Source organism: Topomyia yanbarensis, chromosome 1 (assembly GCF_030247195.1).
Source record: "Topomyia yanbarensis strain Yona2022 chromosome 1, ASM3024719v1, whole genome shotgun sequence".
In the NCBI taxonomy this organism is placed as follows: Eukaryota; Metazoa; Arthropoda; class Insecta; order Diptera; family Culicidae; genus Topomyia; species Topomyia yanbarensis.
This window is the reverse complement of record NC_080670.1, coordinates 214,448,080-214,465,017: the sequence shown is the minus strand read 5'-3', so window position 1 is coordinate 214,465,017 and position 16,938 is coordinate 214,448,080. Positions and strand designations below refer to the sequence as shown.

The 16,938-nt window shown below is 41.5% G+C and overlaps 2 protein-coding genes across 2 annotated transcripts in view; both read left to right on the top strand.

The window, feature by feature from the left end:
- Positions 1-16,938, top strand: part of LOC131692223 (low-density lipoprotein receptor-related protein 2) — a 120,005-nt gene that overhangs the window by 47,706 nt on the left and 55,361 nt on the right. The gene's annotated exons all lie outside the window — the stretch shown is intronic.
- Positions 10,900-12,039, top strand: LOC131692231 (carbonic anhydrase 2-like). Its single transcript, XM_058979154.1, has 3 exons — positions 10,900-11,018; positions 11,081-11,278; positions 11,338-12,039. The coding sequence occupies exons 1-3, from the start codon at positions 10,961-10,963 to the stop codon at positions 11,940-11,942; spliced, it is 861 nt and encodes a 286-aa protein (XP_058835137.1). The 5' UTR covers positions 10,900-10,960; the 3' UTR covers positions 11,943-12,039.

Sequence of the window (16,938 nt, the reverse complement as noted above, 5' to 3'; positions counted from 1 at the left end):
CAGTATATGCTTGTCGATACGGTGATATTGGAATGACCTGTGGAACGTCCACTCCATCGGTATCAGTCGCTGTCGAAACCATTAACAGAAGATGACTTGCAGCAGTTGTATCAGAGTATATGGTAGCTTCCAATATCACCGGGAATGGTATGTCAAGCAGCTGTCAAGGCACTTGGAGTCTCTTAATTCGGCGCTGTTCAGGGTTCCCGACCTATTGTTCTTGTTGTACACTACGCTTATACCCGGTTTTGCAAGGGTCCCATTACCCTGACTAGTGATATCAGGAAGATGTTCCACTAGATGATGATCCGGGAGCTAGACCAGCAGGGCCAGTGCTAGAGGGATGGGAACGGTCAGCTAGTAGTCCATGTGCTGAACATCCCAACATCGCCGGCTTACGAAGCGAAAAGCCCTGAGAGTTCTGATGACGATGTTTGGTTCTCGTATGAGTCCACGCTTCAATTATTTTCAGATTCTGTTGAAAGAAATCTGGCACTCCGACGAGATTCTCACAAAATAGCGAATCAATCTGAGAGTACTTCCTTAAGCCGCAAGAGTCCAGAGTTCACGGAGACTTAATTCAAATTTCACTGCTGACTACGACCGTATTTAACTACACACATTCGTGGGCACAAGCGAGAATACCATGATCGCCGCTTGCTACTAGGTTTCGTTCAGAACGGTAGTGCTAATGAACAAAGCCTTGGTCTTGCATGGAAGTATTACACTGACTCCTCCAACACCTTGGAGATTGCTTTAAACCATAAAGCGGACGTGTCAGCAGACACACATTTGGTTACGATTGAACGCTTTGAGGAACACTATATGATGAAATAAAATCTCGGAACCTGAGTTTTCCTGCACTCTTGACCACTAGTCCTCCGAGTTGCCTCGCCCTGGAAGTAGCCCTTATCTACTGCTTGTAGTGGGAATGCAAACGATTCTACAATGTCTTGCGTTACTTTGTAGGTCAGCAGTCACATTGTTGCCTGGAGTAACTTACATTTACACAGCTGTTTTCAGGAATCTTGTCAATCTTCAATTTTTTGGTTTGAGGAACTGTTGATAGAATCAATCGTTCTGTCGTGCATCCACCCATTTGTGTCGTTTCTCGTTTCTGGATTACATGCTCGGTCGCCGCGTGGTGCGTATCCAAGAAATGGACATCGCTTACTGGCTGGATCAAGCTTGCTACGTTTTTGCTTTGGTGTCCACGATAAAACCAAACTACCCAATATCGTAAACTTCTTAACGTTTGGTTTTTCACCAAGCCACATCTCGGCTCCAGTGCTTTTGTTCGTTACATATACTACATCGTACACTGCTACAGACTCGACTAGTAGCAATCGCTGATTCTATCTGAATGCCATTTTTGTGATAAAACGTTAACAGTTGCTTACTGAAATATATCTTGAAGTATTCAAATACCTGGTCCTTCTTCTCTATCGCCACAAAATAGAGATGTAATTTTCCCGCAAACATTCATGTGATTTTTTTCAGCGACATGTTGGTTGGGGGGTCTAAAGTCTTTGACTTGTAACTTCACAGGTTTTGCAGAAATCTTCCTCTGATTTCAGCTTATCCAATCCGTTGACCATTGCTGATCATTGAAGTTTAAGTATGTTTTCGATAGTTCAACTAACCGTAGCGCTTGTGTCACGAATCTTGTATGCTGACTTCATCTTCAGTACCAATCGCTAAGACGTTGTCTACATTTTCCACCTCCATGGTTATATAGAGCAATTTTTTTAATTTGATAGCTGACATTCCCCTCTTTGGTAGGGTGGCACGATCTTCCTCGAAGTTGACTTTAACTCCAATGTCCATCAGTGTACCCAGCAACAGTAAGTTGAATTTTAAGTTGGGAATGAACAAACTGAGCATCCAAACGCACATTACTACTTCATGTCGATAGATTTCCTTAGATGGTTTCTATGGATCAAGAATCAAAATTATATTTTTCTTTGCATTTTGACACACCGTTGGCTCAGCTCCAATCAACGCGGTGTCACGATCCATGGACACTTCCGCTGCCTGTGCTCGTGCACGTCGTTCTTTGGATTTTGGACATACTTGTGGGTAATATATCCGCAACCGTAGCACTAGTTTTCAATTTTCTTTCTCCAATCAATTTATTCTGCTTTCCCGTTTTAGCTGCCAGCACTGTTCCATCAGGTCGCTTGACTATTAGAGTGGGACATGGTTATATGAAAAAAATAAAATTTGGCTCCGAGTAACTTTTTGGGTTCCATTTAGCTCCCAGAACTACTCTGCAAATTTTTAGCTCGATCGGTGAAACTATATTTTTGCGCCCACTGTTTAAAGTTTACATGGGATTTCGTATGGGGAAATTGTCTTTTACAAATTAATTCTTCCAAGAGTCGCCCGTTATCTCCTAAAAATAAGTAGATGTCTGATTTTTATAGGAAATTTGTCAAGGAAACAAAGTCTAGAAGACTGCAAAACGATCTGATACTTGCGGAAAAAGTTATTAAGCAAAAACCGATTGATGCCCTGAAGATTGATGAAAATTTCACTTTTCATAGCATCACTGCTTTTGACGATCTAATTATACACAAAAATTTTAACTTTTTCTCATTATGTACAAAAGAAGCCTCCATTTATCCCTCAAAACCTTTCGAAGTGGCCAAATACTATAGATAAACGATTTCGACACATTAAGAGAGGATTAAAACAAAATTGCGTATAATTGGACAACCAACAGCAGTGGTGCTAGAAAAAATGAATATTTTATCAATCGTCAGAGCATCAATCGGTTTCTGCTTAATAACTTTTTTCTCAAGCGTCAGATCGTTTCGTGGTTTTCGAGACTTTGTTTCTTTGTTAAATTTTCTATAAAAGCCACGTAACGATTTATTTTTAAGAAGTAATGGGCGACTCCTGGAGAAATTATTTTGTAAAAGTTCATTTTCCCATACAAAATCCCATGTAAACTTTAAACAGTGGGCGCAAAAATATAGTTTCACCGATCGAGCTAAGAATTTCCACAGTTGTTCTAGGACCCAAATGGTACCTAAAAAGTTGCTCGGAACTGGAATCTAATTTTTGTCCCACCCTATTGACTATACCAGTGTTTGAGAACCTTGTTGATCGCTTCAGTAGCATTGATTTTGAGGCCCTCCCGTACCTAATAGGACCGAGACCAGGCCCGTAGCCAGGATTTTGTTTCGGTAGGGGCTTAAAAAAAATTGCATAAAGCTTTTAATTCTGACAATTTGATATAGTCACTAGAAACTAAATTAAATTTTGAAAAGTTCATAATGAAATCAATTCCAAATCAAAGACAATCCTAAAAATATGTTCATTGTCACAAGAAAGGTTATAGTACTTACTCTCGTTACAACAAAGTATATTCTAGAGTTCACAGTATTTATGCGCTAACCGAATATGACAATGCTTGACGGTGCTGGAAAACACTAGGTGTTCCAAGCTACACCTTTAAAAGGCGTAGAAGATGCTAAACCGAAATGAGTAGAAAAATATCCATAAAATGTTCGAACGAAGAGAATGTCGAAATTCGTACAAAATCTTCTGATTTAGCAAGCGATTTGTAGATGCGCAGAGACGGTTCAACTTCTATTTTCTTTGTCTGGTGTTCTGCGAGTATTACCAGTTCCAAGGCATCATGCTAACACAATTTTTTGATATATTCTATTTAAATGAAACTATTTTCAAGACTAGCCTTGGTCGGGTAGATTAGAACCCCAGTTAGGAAGGATTTTTGGTAATCAATAGGATCAAAATATAAATTTAAATGATTAAATCAACTGAAGGAAACTGCCCACAATTTAATTGATTAAAGAAAATTGTCTACAAATCGAATGAAAACACTGATTACTAATATCTTCTAATTTTCCTTCAAATCGCCAGTCGCCGTGCATGTGTCGTTCACCGTGCAGTTTCAAAATCACGAAATTTAAAGAACTAGCTCCCTAAATCCATCGGAGAGATCCAGATCCCAAATCCTTTCGTTTCATCGTTTTATTGAAACATTCCAACTAAAGTTGAATCAAAATTTTAAATACACCGTAAGTTGATCATATAACGTGCACTGGTGCCAAACAAATGTCCTCAACTACTTATTCTCGTTTTGTTGGTAATAGTTTTATATTATTTCTAAATTGTGACGTATTTAGATAGGTATTTTTACGGTGACTATGAGGGCGGTTTTCATTTTGATAAAAAAACAGGATTTGAAGTCACGTCAAATCCACCTAAACGAACGGTAACTGGGGACTTGACGGTACGTGAAATTTGTTAAATGTATTACCAAAAGAACTAGAAGGTCTACCTTCTGATGTCGCAAAAAGCAGAAGCAAAAAAAATTGCTACGCTATAGCAGGCTACAGGCACCAGTGAATCAAGCTAGCTATTGTTCTATATCAGTGCACATACAAATTGTATCGTTGCCCCCGGCTGCGGAGTAAAATGAGTTTGCCAAATGAAGCAAAAGTGCCTGTGCTACGGGATAACACGAACAGTTAAGGAAGTGGAACAATTAGTTAAAGTGAAAATGGAACTTAATCTCGCTGAAGTTACCTACATTCAGCTACATCACGTAAAAACTGTGTTTTGATCACGTTTAGAAGCTTAGCACAGGCCGAAAACTTTATTGCAAAGAACAACATGCAACACGAGGTCGAATTTAATAACACCAGAATCAAGATCCCCGTGCATATGGAAAACGACATGGTGGACGTGCGTATCCATGATTTGGCCCCGCGCACGAAGGAGGATTTCATCAAACAAATCATGTCGCAATATGGAGAAGTAGAATCTATTACGAATGCCTGGAGAAATTTTTTCTCCGGCATTCCCAATGGCGTTCGTATTGTGAGAATGCGAGTGACTAAACCAATACCTTCTTACACGACTATCGAATGCAAATCACCGAAGGATGGCGTGACCTATAAGCAAACAACGCTAATTACATATCCCGGGCAGACCCCAACATGCCAATTCTGTAACTATACAGCCTACTACGGAAAAACATGCGCCGAAGCAACTAGTCAAAACTCATCTACTACAGCCAACTCTAACACGCAGCCACCGATACCTTCAGATAAACCTAAAACAACGATCCAATTACCCAATAATGCAGGTACAACGACCACGACAACCGCTCCCAAACCAACAACTAGCATCGCCAATAAAGAAGCAAATACCGATGAAGACGGATATACAACAGCGACCCATAAGAACAAGAAACAAATAAGAACCTCTGATCGTGAACAGGAAGAAAGCAGTACCGATGACGACATGGACGGGAACGATAACGCGAGAGAAGGCAGACTGAATGACCACCAAGCGGCCTCACCGCCAAGGAAAACGATCTCAACACGCAGCAGCAAACTGCGTCAACAAGATCTGGCAGACCGACATTCTTAGAATTTTTTTATTTTTACTTATTGTAAAAAAAATTAAAAGACCCACGGATCAGTTGTGCTAACGCATTGAGCCGTTTCAAATAAAATTTTAGATTGAAAAAAAAAAGAAATATTATAAATATGAACAAGCTCAATAATTTCAGCATCTCTTTATTCCGACATATGGACGGGTATACATCGCACTTACTTCACCTCTGTCGAAGAGTAACGTAGGTGTAAGGCCAACTTTCTTTGATGATTTCTGTTGTTCTGTAGTTGAGTGCCCAGAAAATATAGAACAGCTGCTCTTGAGTCGATTTCAATTTATTTATTATTTTTTCTCTCTTTTTCTTCGTGATCTCTGCTCATCTCTCTCATTTTATTCCATAACGAACACAAATAAAACGAAAACATGAAATCGAAACATTAATCCCAATTTATTGACTGTAGACTCAACTAGTTACAACATTTTAGTCGCTCTCCGTGATAGGCTACTGATGTTTGTTCACTGTATCGTCACGTCGTTTTTAGACTTACATGGACATTAATTGGAAACCATCGAAAGAGACAGAAATGCTGCTGCTTACAACATTAAGTTTATTATGATTGATTGACTAATATGTGGTTTAGCATCTATTGACATCCGTTGAAAAGTAAGGATAAAATCACAACAGATAGTCCTACCGCTACTATGTACGTTTCTGTATGTGAACAACATTAGTAATATACGACGGTATACAATTCTTGGGTTGATGAACACCTCAGAAAAACCGCTGTTTTACCACTTTTTGGCTTGTTTATTTTTTGGAATTTTTCTTGCTTATTGTTCGATTGTTTAAAATATCACTACTTTGCGGACTAATAATGTTTAAATATGGACCGCATTCTCCGCATAAAATGAAATTGAGTGTCAACAGAAATACTATTGCATTAAAATGACGCGAAAACAAAAACTGTCTTCTCGACTATATTGTCTTCAACTAACGGAAATGTTTTTGTCTAGCACGCTTGAGTGAGATGCCTGATGTTTCTACTAAGCGTACAGTGCACTAACCTATTACAGAAATTCAATCTGCTTATGCTTTAACTAACTTTATTCTGGCTAATATATAACATAATATCTGAGTTTTGTTAGACACAACCACTAGCGATAAAGTTCTCATTTTGGGACAGTTTTTGAGCTCACTTTTCTATAAAACTTCTGCAATTTTATTATATATTTCGTTTATTTTATTCGGTTCAATGCATTAGCTAAATGAAGCCTTGTGTCTTCAATATATTTCCATGATGTGAACAATGAAAGTGATAAAACGTAAATGGTTGTCCTACAGATCTCGTGCGAACAACTAGCGATTGCATGTGGAGAACTATTTACTAGGCTGAGAAATATTTTTCCTAACCAACAGTGTCGCGGTGGTGTTCATTTCTATCTCGTACACTTCCTTATCATCATAGTGGTTACTGCCATGTCCATGTTCGCGAATTTCTGACGGGTCACGAGTGTCGACTTCCTCAATGATGGTGCCGACCGTTGATTTTGAGATACTAGACGCAGTTTTTGCCGTCAATATTATCCGAACAGCAGCCAAAATTTGGCAAATGTTTGTTTTTCAGGAAATGGTTTTGGAGACTATGTATATGCAAAGATATAATGTGTAAAATAATACTATCGCATTCAATTTTTACGTGCAGGGTCAGGTTGGAGGAAATATGTCTGTTCACCTAGATTTTCACCACAAAAACACCATTTAATATACTTCCTAGATGTGTCCTTTATAATGAATACCATTTTTTCCAAATGTGACAGGAATCTTTTAATAGCCACGGTGCAAGTAAGTGGTATCAGATCTTGTAGCCGAGCATTGATTTTCTCATCGTCCATATATATGAGGATCAACCACATGTTACAAGTTGTTATGCAAAATGACTGGTTTCGCCTGGGCTAATTTGTTAAATGGCATCAGCACTGAACGCCTGACATGGTTAAACTCGTTAAAGGCGATGTTCGTAAGCATAACCTCCATAATCACCTTCAGCAAATATTTCACATCATTAATGTTGCTCCAGCCAAATACGGAGGCTATTGACTTCAGGTCTTTTCGCATAAGATCGATCTTATGCGAAAAGACCTGAAGTCAATAGCCTCCGTATTTGGCTGGAGCACTACTTCTTGCTTCTGCGACTCAATCATTCGACAGATCCCCACAGCAAGAATTAAAGTAACAGTTTCGTTTGTCTTCCGACGAGTCACACAATATGAAGGGAACTGTTTTATCACACTCAGCATACTGAGTAGATATCCTGACCGCTGTCTTCGGTGTTCGAAATAGCAATCTTCCTCACAATTCTCGCATTAATTTGTTGAAACCAAACAAGATACAATTTTTTTAAGAGTCACCGAAAAACATGTTGTTTCTTAAATTTATTTTTGAAAATTTTCGGGGGGGGCTTTAGCCCCCTAGCCCCCCCTCTGGCTACGTGCCTGACCGAGACTGTGTCTTGCTGCGTTCAATCAATCGGTTTCAACACCGAACATTTTTTAAATGATCCGATTTGCGCACAAGGGCACAACTACTGACAAAGCTGATTTTGTGTTTCGTATTCCACTCATCAGTAACTGACACTAACCTGAGGGCCACACGATTGAATTGAACAGTCTTTCTCTAATTTGTTTCGGATATATTTTCTTCTTTCGCTTTTTGCTCATGCTTCCGACGACTTCCTTAATCTACCGTCGTTCTTACCGATGGCTTTCTTGCGTTTCCATGCTTCCGTGAAATTGGTAAACCTTCTGTCTCCAGTTGAAATACCTGTAGCCTGAAACATTGGACAGTGGTTATTATCTCTGAAACAGATGTTTGGGTGTAAAGCAATCGAATAAATTTTGCTATTATATGGAGCCGAATTTCGAGTAAAAATGTAGATCGGTTTTGCTTCCTTGATAGTAGTAAAAAAGTTGGTAAAATTCATAAAAATATACCATTTTGTCACGACTATTTTAGTTCTTTTATAAAATAAGCAAACATCTGGGTTGCAGCTTCTTTTTCTAAAATATGCTCCGAGGCTTTCTATTAAAAAAGCTATTCCATCAGAAGATTCATTTACAAAAAATGTGACTTGAAAACCATTCTCATCAAAATAAAATAAATACTCTTTTAAATGCAGTCAAAATTGTTGCATGTCTATAAGTACATTTAAAATCGTGTTAATTCATGAATAATTTGTATGTTTGAGATTAAAGAAACTAAGAGTTCTGGATTTATATGTGTAATGCCATGGCTGCCCGTTGTGACTAGTAATTTTTCTTGTACTTTTCGCTGTCTTTCTCATAGAATCGACATGTCTTCCACATATTTCCACATTTTAGTAATTGACGTTCAAAATGGCGGTATATTAAACCTACTTTGTTCAATAACTCTTAAGTTTTAAAATGAAAAATGTGGACGTCCTCGACAAATATCTGTAATTCCTAATTTTAACAACTTAATCGAACATTTGAAAAATTGAAAAAATCTCTGGAAAAAGTTCTAATGAAAAAATGATTTTTTGGAGCCTCCCACAATCAAAGCGCTTTTTTCTAAGCACCTATTCCATTTTGGAGAGTTTGTTTAGCAAGTTTTCTCGTTGTATTATTTTCTATAACTAGGTCACTAACCTCAAAACAATCTCGAAAGTCGGTAGAAATAAATTTTCTGTCTCACTTTTAGGTGAATTATTCACAATTCAGTGTAAAAAAGGTATTCCCAACATACTATATCACTTAAATCAACTCCTAGAGCGCAATTAATAAAAGGCACGTTTTGGTACCATTGCGACCACTGTTCCTGGGTGGAAACTGGTTTTCTTGTACATCTTTCTCTGTGAATTCCCAATTACCACTATATCCCCTAGGGAGCTATGTACCAAGCCAGGTGAAGGACATTTCCCCATTGTCATTGACTCGATTATTCCATAGTCCCGTCCCTATACGTACTGTCAGTAGCTACCTGCGAAGATGATCGCACACGCCAAACCCAGCTACCTTTTTCTTTATCCAGTTCGCGGTAGGCCATGAGCCACAAACTATGAACAAGTTCATTAACACCGCGACTGAAAAACACCGTGAACCGTAAGGTAGAAGGAAAGATCCGACCCGGAATAGGTCGGCACAAAAACCTGGCGAAGAAATTTCGGACTCTTAATCTACCTATGAGAAGTTGCTAGTGGTGGTGTTAGCCCGCTAGATGCAAAAGAAACCAGCAATGAAAAAAAAGACGAACGAAGACAAAAAGTCGATGACACCTGCGGCAACACCCAGCAGACATTTTGCTTCAATCTCTGTGTGGCTGTCGGTCTTCTGCGTGGGCCGGTTCGATGTAATCTAAATGTGTCCTCATATCGGGTTTGGAAATGGCGAAATATGTGTCCCCATTAGTCGATCGCTTTCACTCTCTTTATGTTGACGACCGACACGTCCCACTCGTTGTATTGTTGTAGGTAGGTAAAGGCGCGGCGCGGAAGAAGTTCCAAAATCGTAACCTTTCGTAAACCGACCGGCCACAGCTCTACACGATGATGATCCTTCCTTTGTCCAGCACCGGCGTTATAAAGTCCACTGTGACCGGGGGTATCGCGTAACACTCGAATTGGAGAATTAGAAAATTTTCACATTTTTGCCTTTCGCTTCGACCGTTTTTCACACGTTGGCGACGCACAATCGTTTCTCTCGGTGACCACTCGCTACACCATGGCATACGTTCATGGCATGCCTGGATCTCCGAAACGAACTCTGACAACGACCGATGAATGGTTTCATTTCACGGCGGTTGGCCTGCGCTGACTCGACGTCGAAGTGAAAACTGGTCTTCTTGTCGGTGTGGTGTTGTGCGCGAGCAGCACTGGTGATGATGATGATGATGATGGTAGCGACGGTTCTCGTTCAGCCGTTGACCGCTTTCTCGGCGAACTGCTGCACAGACTATACTATTGCAGTGGTTTCTGATGTATGGTTTTAGATGATACCACCAACAGAACATAGGAAAAATTGTACAGATTTTGAGCATTTCTGACAGGAATAGTCAAAGTTAGGCACGGCCCACTTCGATCTGGGTGAAGCTTTGGACAAGTCTTCGGTATGATAGGCTCACTTTTGAAAGGGGTGTATTTTCCAATTTCACAAATTCATTCAAATTTGATTCCAATTTTGGCCAGATAGTTAGCGTGAGAATTGGAACTGTAAAAACTCCCCTTGTACTGAATGAAATGACTTCAAGTTTGCACGATTTAGTTGAAAATCATTACACAAATCTTGTATTAAAATTTAAACATTAACATAAATAACGAAATTCCTGATTTTATGAAACTTTTCGCAATAAAAGACCATTCTTCGTAGACTTATTTCCAGACAACACTACGTCCAACTTGTCAATATAGGCGTCTCTTTTCAACATTATTATTATTTCTAGGGGAAAATTAATTGAAGCTTATCTTAACTAGACTAAATTACTTTACCATTACTAGTCGCCGACAAAAATGGTGATAATAATGCCTTAAAAAGGGCAGTGCCTGCAGTTTGCCAATGCACAGTGTACGTTATGAAGCCCAAATCGCTGGTTCTTTTGCTGTGTTGCTTGGCTCTGGTTCAGAGTCAGGGTAAGTATCGTCTACTGCTTTTATGCTTCCCCGGATCAAAGTTAAAGTGTTCAGATTTTCAGATGACTATGAAGACCCAAGTGTGACCGACAACGGTGAAAGATGCCAAGACATCGATGAATTTTGCAGAGGAGACTATCAAAGCCCTATCGATCTAAGAACACAAAAAGCCATTACAACGATTGACACTATAAGGCTGAGATTGGTGAGATATAATCTGAACCCAACCGAGGTGACAGTAACCAACGACGGATGTTCAGGTGGGCTACTATAGCGTACCAAACATTGATTTCTAAACCGTCTTTCGTTCCAACTGCAGCCATTTACAGGTTTAAATATGAGAGTAACCAAAAATTCATTGCACGGAATGGTACTCTGGGTCGTACGAACTACGAATTCGTAAGACTCCAGTTCCACTGGGGAGAAACTTCCGACCGAGGATCCGAGCACGTGACGAACGGACGTCGATACTCCATGGAAATGCAGTTGGTGTTCTTCAACCAGAAATATGACTCGTTTCAGGATGCTCGAGCGTACACGGATGGTCTAGCAGTGCTTTCGATATTCTTCAACAGTAGCACTGCGGAACGCGACTACGGTTGGATTAAGGCCCTGAATCAAGTTCGACGAGCGGGAACCACATATACATTACCGGATCCGACGGTGTTCAACATTTATGATCTCATAGGGGCCAACAGATATCCATACTTTACCTACTTTGGAAGTTTGACTACTCGTCCGTGCAGTCAAGCGGTTACCTGGATTGTACACACAGTGGCTCTACCGATTACAGAGAGGCAGCTGAATGTTTTCCGCTCGTTACGAAAGTTTAATCGTATGATACTGGTCGATAACTATCGGCCGCTACAAAATGCTACCAGAAGAAAACTAACTTTAGTTACAAGAACTACACAAACAGATTAATATGACTCTACTAGCTAGTATGTAACAGGGGAACAGATCGAAAAAAAATGAATAAGTGATATAGCGATTGGAACTTGATATTTTCGTCGAAACCTCTCGGATGACAGCTCTAAGCTTTACCCATGAGAATCTTCCACAGATAAGTCCCCCCTTCGCTAACAGATTCGATCCAAAAAGAGAAGAATATCAGAAGAGAGATGGACTTCTAAATTTTGAAACCATTTTTATTATGTGGAGAACCTTTGAACTTCAGGAATATCAGGAAAGAGACTTAACTTCAGGAAAGCCCTACATACTTCAGAATATTTTTTAGCACTCCAGGACCGAAGCTTTTTCGTATTTAAGACGTTTATTCATCGTAAGCAGCTAGATGAGCATATCCCTTTTCTTGGTTTTCTTCTTGACAAATTATATTGAACAGCACATGATTATTTTCCTACCTTTTCTACAACTGTTTAAGTTTTCGTAAGGCCATTCATCCGTGCAAAGTGAGACATCCGTTTTCCACAGAAGACCGGCTTCGAAATGGTTGTCAACGCGATGAATAATTCACTCTAGGATTTCATGTGCCCTACTGGCTCTCGTGATACTGTTACGACCGATTTTTCCCGAGCTTAGTGACTTTTCAACAGGTGAAGAAGAGCTTCGCTACTGACATCCTGGTGGTACCCCAGGTAACCATGTCTTTGCCTCGGACCATAGACCGTCCATCCGAGCTTCCATAGATCTGCTATCGGCTCTACAGTTGACCCTATTCTCACTTCCGTTGGGGTAAAACAGTGGATATTATTTAGCATGATGGGCATTTCTGAACTGCCGACGAAGGAAGATGCCACGTCTCTGCTTGGATACCTCTCCCTTCATAGACTGCTGTGTTAGCATCCGTTTTTCAACTTTGTGAACTGTTTACAGCAGCATATTTTCACCTGATCCTACTGATGATCCCATAAATCGAACAGCCGTGAATCCTTTTCGACAAATGTAACATAGGCCGTCCATTTTATGGTTAGTTTCTCCTGGACACCAACGATACCTAATCAATCCGCTAACTGTGAATCTATTGACTTATCACTGTAGCGTAGCTTTACAGAAATTAATTGGAACAATACCGGATTACTGACTTGAATACGTGCACTTGTACTCACGACTGCTTCCGTCGGGTGCAGTGAAGGATTGTGGAATTCTCTACATTCTTCAACATTGCTTATAAAGTTGTATTGTAGACCATCATACTCGTTGAGACGAACTGTTACGGTATGTCGGCAACCCCTCGGTGAATGACAACCGAGTATTTTCCGCGTCCCTAGGATCTTTTGAGATGGTGAGATAGAGGTAGTGTGAAGTAGTGAGATTTATAGACTAGATGCCAATAGAGCGGAGGAAAAAAGAAGATACTAGCGAGCGGTGACGAATTTGAAGTGCCAGGATATACGATATTGCTATTTGTTAGAAAAAAACTGAAATATTCGTAAGTACATAAAGTGAAGATGAGTTATCCAACATTAACCCTGAAACAGGTGGCAGAAATCCGTGGATTGCGCCCTATAGAAACTGTAAACGGGTTGAATTGCTTGGAGTTTGAGGTTAGGTTCTCAAAGGGTACTGTTCCGCATTAAGACAACCTGCTGGGAATAACTAGGATTTATTGAGTGACCGATGTAAGTAGATTTAGATTCATTTGAAAACAAACTTCAGACTAATAAACATTTAACAGCTTTTATCTGGTTCACTTTGTAACATTTAACAAGCTGTTGCTGAAAAGTCTACTTCTATCTATCCCAACAAACTAAAAGATCACTCGAGATAACCACAAAGCTATGCCGAATAGTACAAGAAGTACCCCCATCGCGGAAACACACTGTAACCAGTGCAACGAACCTGACACGGAGCTGTTGTCACTGTGATTCGTGGTGGCATTTTACCTGTGTACAGCATTGCATCGACACTTGCCAACTGTCAGAGACCGTCGGCGCAGATTCCGGTGATCGATGCACCTGGAAGCAAGGCTAACAGCAAAGCGGGAACGAGCTCTTTAACCTGTAGTGCCGAAGCAAAAAAGGGCTCGCCTACAACTTGAGACTCGGAAGGCTTTGGCGATGAAGCGTACAGAATTGGAAGTATGATCGGAAGGTGGAGCAAGAGAAGCAGAAAAAGGAAGCACGGTTTGAGCGGAAGCAATTCCAACTAGAGCAGGCGGTAATGAACGAGTTATTCCGTTTGAGAGAGGTGATCGACCTAGGTGGGGAAGGAACCGGAGTGTCATCTCAGTGCAGTGTTCCTTCAGAAAGATATAGCAGTGGAAGGCCGCCGACGTTGGTTGTCCCGACGGAAAAGGCTCCAGCCATTCATACGAGTAACGCGACGATAGCAACTGGAATTCAAGCTAGGCAGGACGGCATGCAGCAACCAACTAGCATTAACGAGGGTATTCTAGAAGCAGCGTTGGCAGGTATTTCGTTAGGGCAATCAGGTTTTGAGCCAACGTTAGGGGGTATTATCGGTCGGGTCGAAAGCACAGAAGCGCCAATAGTTGGTAGAGGTCAGACTAACATTTTCTCGGTTACCTCCGCGCTCGACGGGCCTAGCAAAGGCATCCCAAATGTAATCCCCAAACAGGTGTATGCTTTTCAAAACTATCCCTCTCCTCTCTCCCAGCCTCATCCAGCAGGTAATTGCTTTGTCGTTCCGTGAGTCAGTAACCCGAATTTTCCAACCGCCGGGCAATCGACCGCAGTGAACCAAGACAGTACAGGCCCGAGAAGAGGTTCAGTGACAGTGGAAGAATTACTGGGAGAAGAGTATTCCCAGTCGTACCCAGTTATCGTCTGTGATTCCCACTGTGCAAAGGTTTTCGAGAAGGCAGACGGCGCCGCCAGGTATCCAATTGGGACAGCAGGAACAACCACAACCCGCGGAGTAACCTTCGTTGCATAACGAGCAGGCGTATTGGGGACCGACACCGTGACAATTGGCAGCAAGACACGTTATGAACAAGGAGTTACCATTATTTTCTGGTTATCCGGAAGACTTGTTGCTATTCATTAACTCGTAAGTTAACTCTACTCAGAGGTGCGGTTTTTCGTGCGAGGAAAATTTGGCGAGGTGTTAGAAGGGACATGCACTTGAGTCGGTGCGGAGTCGACTGTTGCTACCGACGAGCGTTCCGAATGTTTTAGCTACGTTGGAGACACTATATGGTAGACCGGGATCGCTGATCCACACGTTGTTGCAGAGGATCCGAGGGGTGCCTGCGCCAAAACAGGAAAGACTGTTTGAGTTGGTAGAGAAGCTTCCAGCACATATGAAACTGGACTGGTCGCATACAAGCAGCACTGCGGAGAAGTAAACCTCCGTTCTTCTTCTCCGATGACGACGAAGGAAGAAGCAGTTGGCGCTAGGATGCGCCCATCAAGCCCAGCGTGTTTCACTTGCAAAAACCCGGAGCATCGGATGAAAGATTGCTCAGAGTTCGACAAGAAAAAATTCGAAGAACGCTGGAAAACAGTACAGAAACTCGGCTTGTCTTGTCTTGGAGCACACGGAAGGTGCCCCTGCAAAATTCGCAAGCAATGCGACATCGATGGATGTCAACGGCGACATCACCCTTTGCTGCACTCCAAACAGGACACAAAGGAAACCCAGAAGGCCAGGGAAAACGGAAATTCGCCAGGAAGTGACTGTAAGAAGTTCAGGAATGACGTCAATTCGGCGAAGAATGGGTCAAAGCCAGAATTGAATGAAGCTAAGCCAAGCATTTCCAAAGCTGTCACCAACCATCATTCCGCTGGGAAGACTACGCTTTTTCGTATTATTTCAATGACTTTGTATGGGAACAATCGATCTGGGTCCGTGTACGCTTTCTTGGACGATGGCTCGGAGAGAACACTGATTGAAGAAGAGTTGGTAAAGGAGCTTGGGTTGCAGGAGATTCGCAACCATTGTGCCTGCAGTGGGCGAACGTGAAGAGATCAGAAGCTAATTCTCAACGAGTTCCATTGGAAATAGCAGGATGGTCAGGGGCATCCAAACATTCTGTGTCGGACGTGCGCACCGTAAGCAAGCTGAACTTACCACGACAATCCTTGCGGTACGCGTAACTCGCAGAAGCCTTTCCGTACCTGAAGCGCCTACCGGTCGATGATTACGATAAAGTGGTACCTCATATCCTCATCCGAAACGACAACGCTCACGTTACGTCGACACTCAGGCTACGAGATGGCCGACAGGGAGAGCCGATAGCAGCAAAATCACGCTTGGGATGGACGGTTTACGGTCAGGAGATATTGTTCATAGTTTCCACATATGCGAGTGTCAAGAGGCCGAGCAGACCCTACCTCAGCTTGTAGAGAAGTTTTTCGCAGTCAAGAGTCTGGATATAATGGAAGTCGCCCATCCTGAGTCCGCGGAAGTTCAGCGAGCAAATCGGATCCTGATGGAAACTACTAAGCGGGTCGGACAGCGATTCGAGACTGGGCTTCTCTGGAAGTACGATTGCTTCAAGTTCCCGGACAGCTACCAGATGGCGGTTCGGCGACTTCAGTGTTTGGAAAGGCGTATGCAGAAGGATTTGCTCATCGGCGAAAGTTTGAGGAGACAGATGAATTCTTTGTCGGATCAGATGTTTACCTTGCGACAAATCCTGGATAATTGCAGGAGTCTGGACTTATCTCTTTATGAATGTCAAGGCTGCGTACGATACAGTGAAACGTAACATGGCAGATAATACTGGAACAAGGCAAAACTGATTATCTGAATCATTTGTGGCATTAGAACGATTGAAGTAGTTGTTGTTCAATATAACACTCATAGGTAGAATTCGAAGGTTTGGTGTGCGAAATTCTACATGCATCTTGGCTTAGCGGACGACATCGACAGAACTGAAGTTGATCGCAGAATAGGGGAACAGGCATTTGTGCTTTTTGACAGGTAGGCTACGATAACCGGACTCTGACAAAACAAAGTACATGTCAGAATTAGAAAATGAGGCAATTCGAAC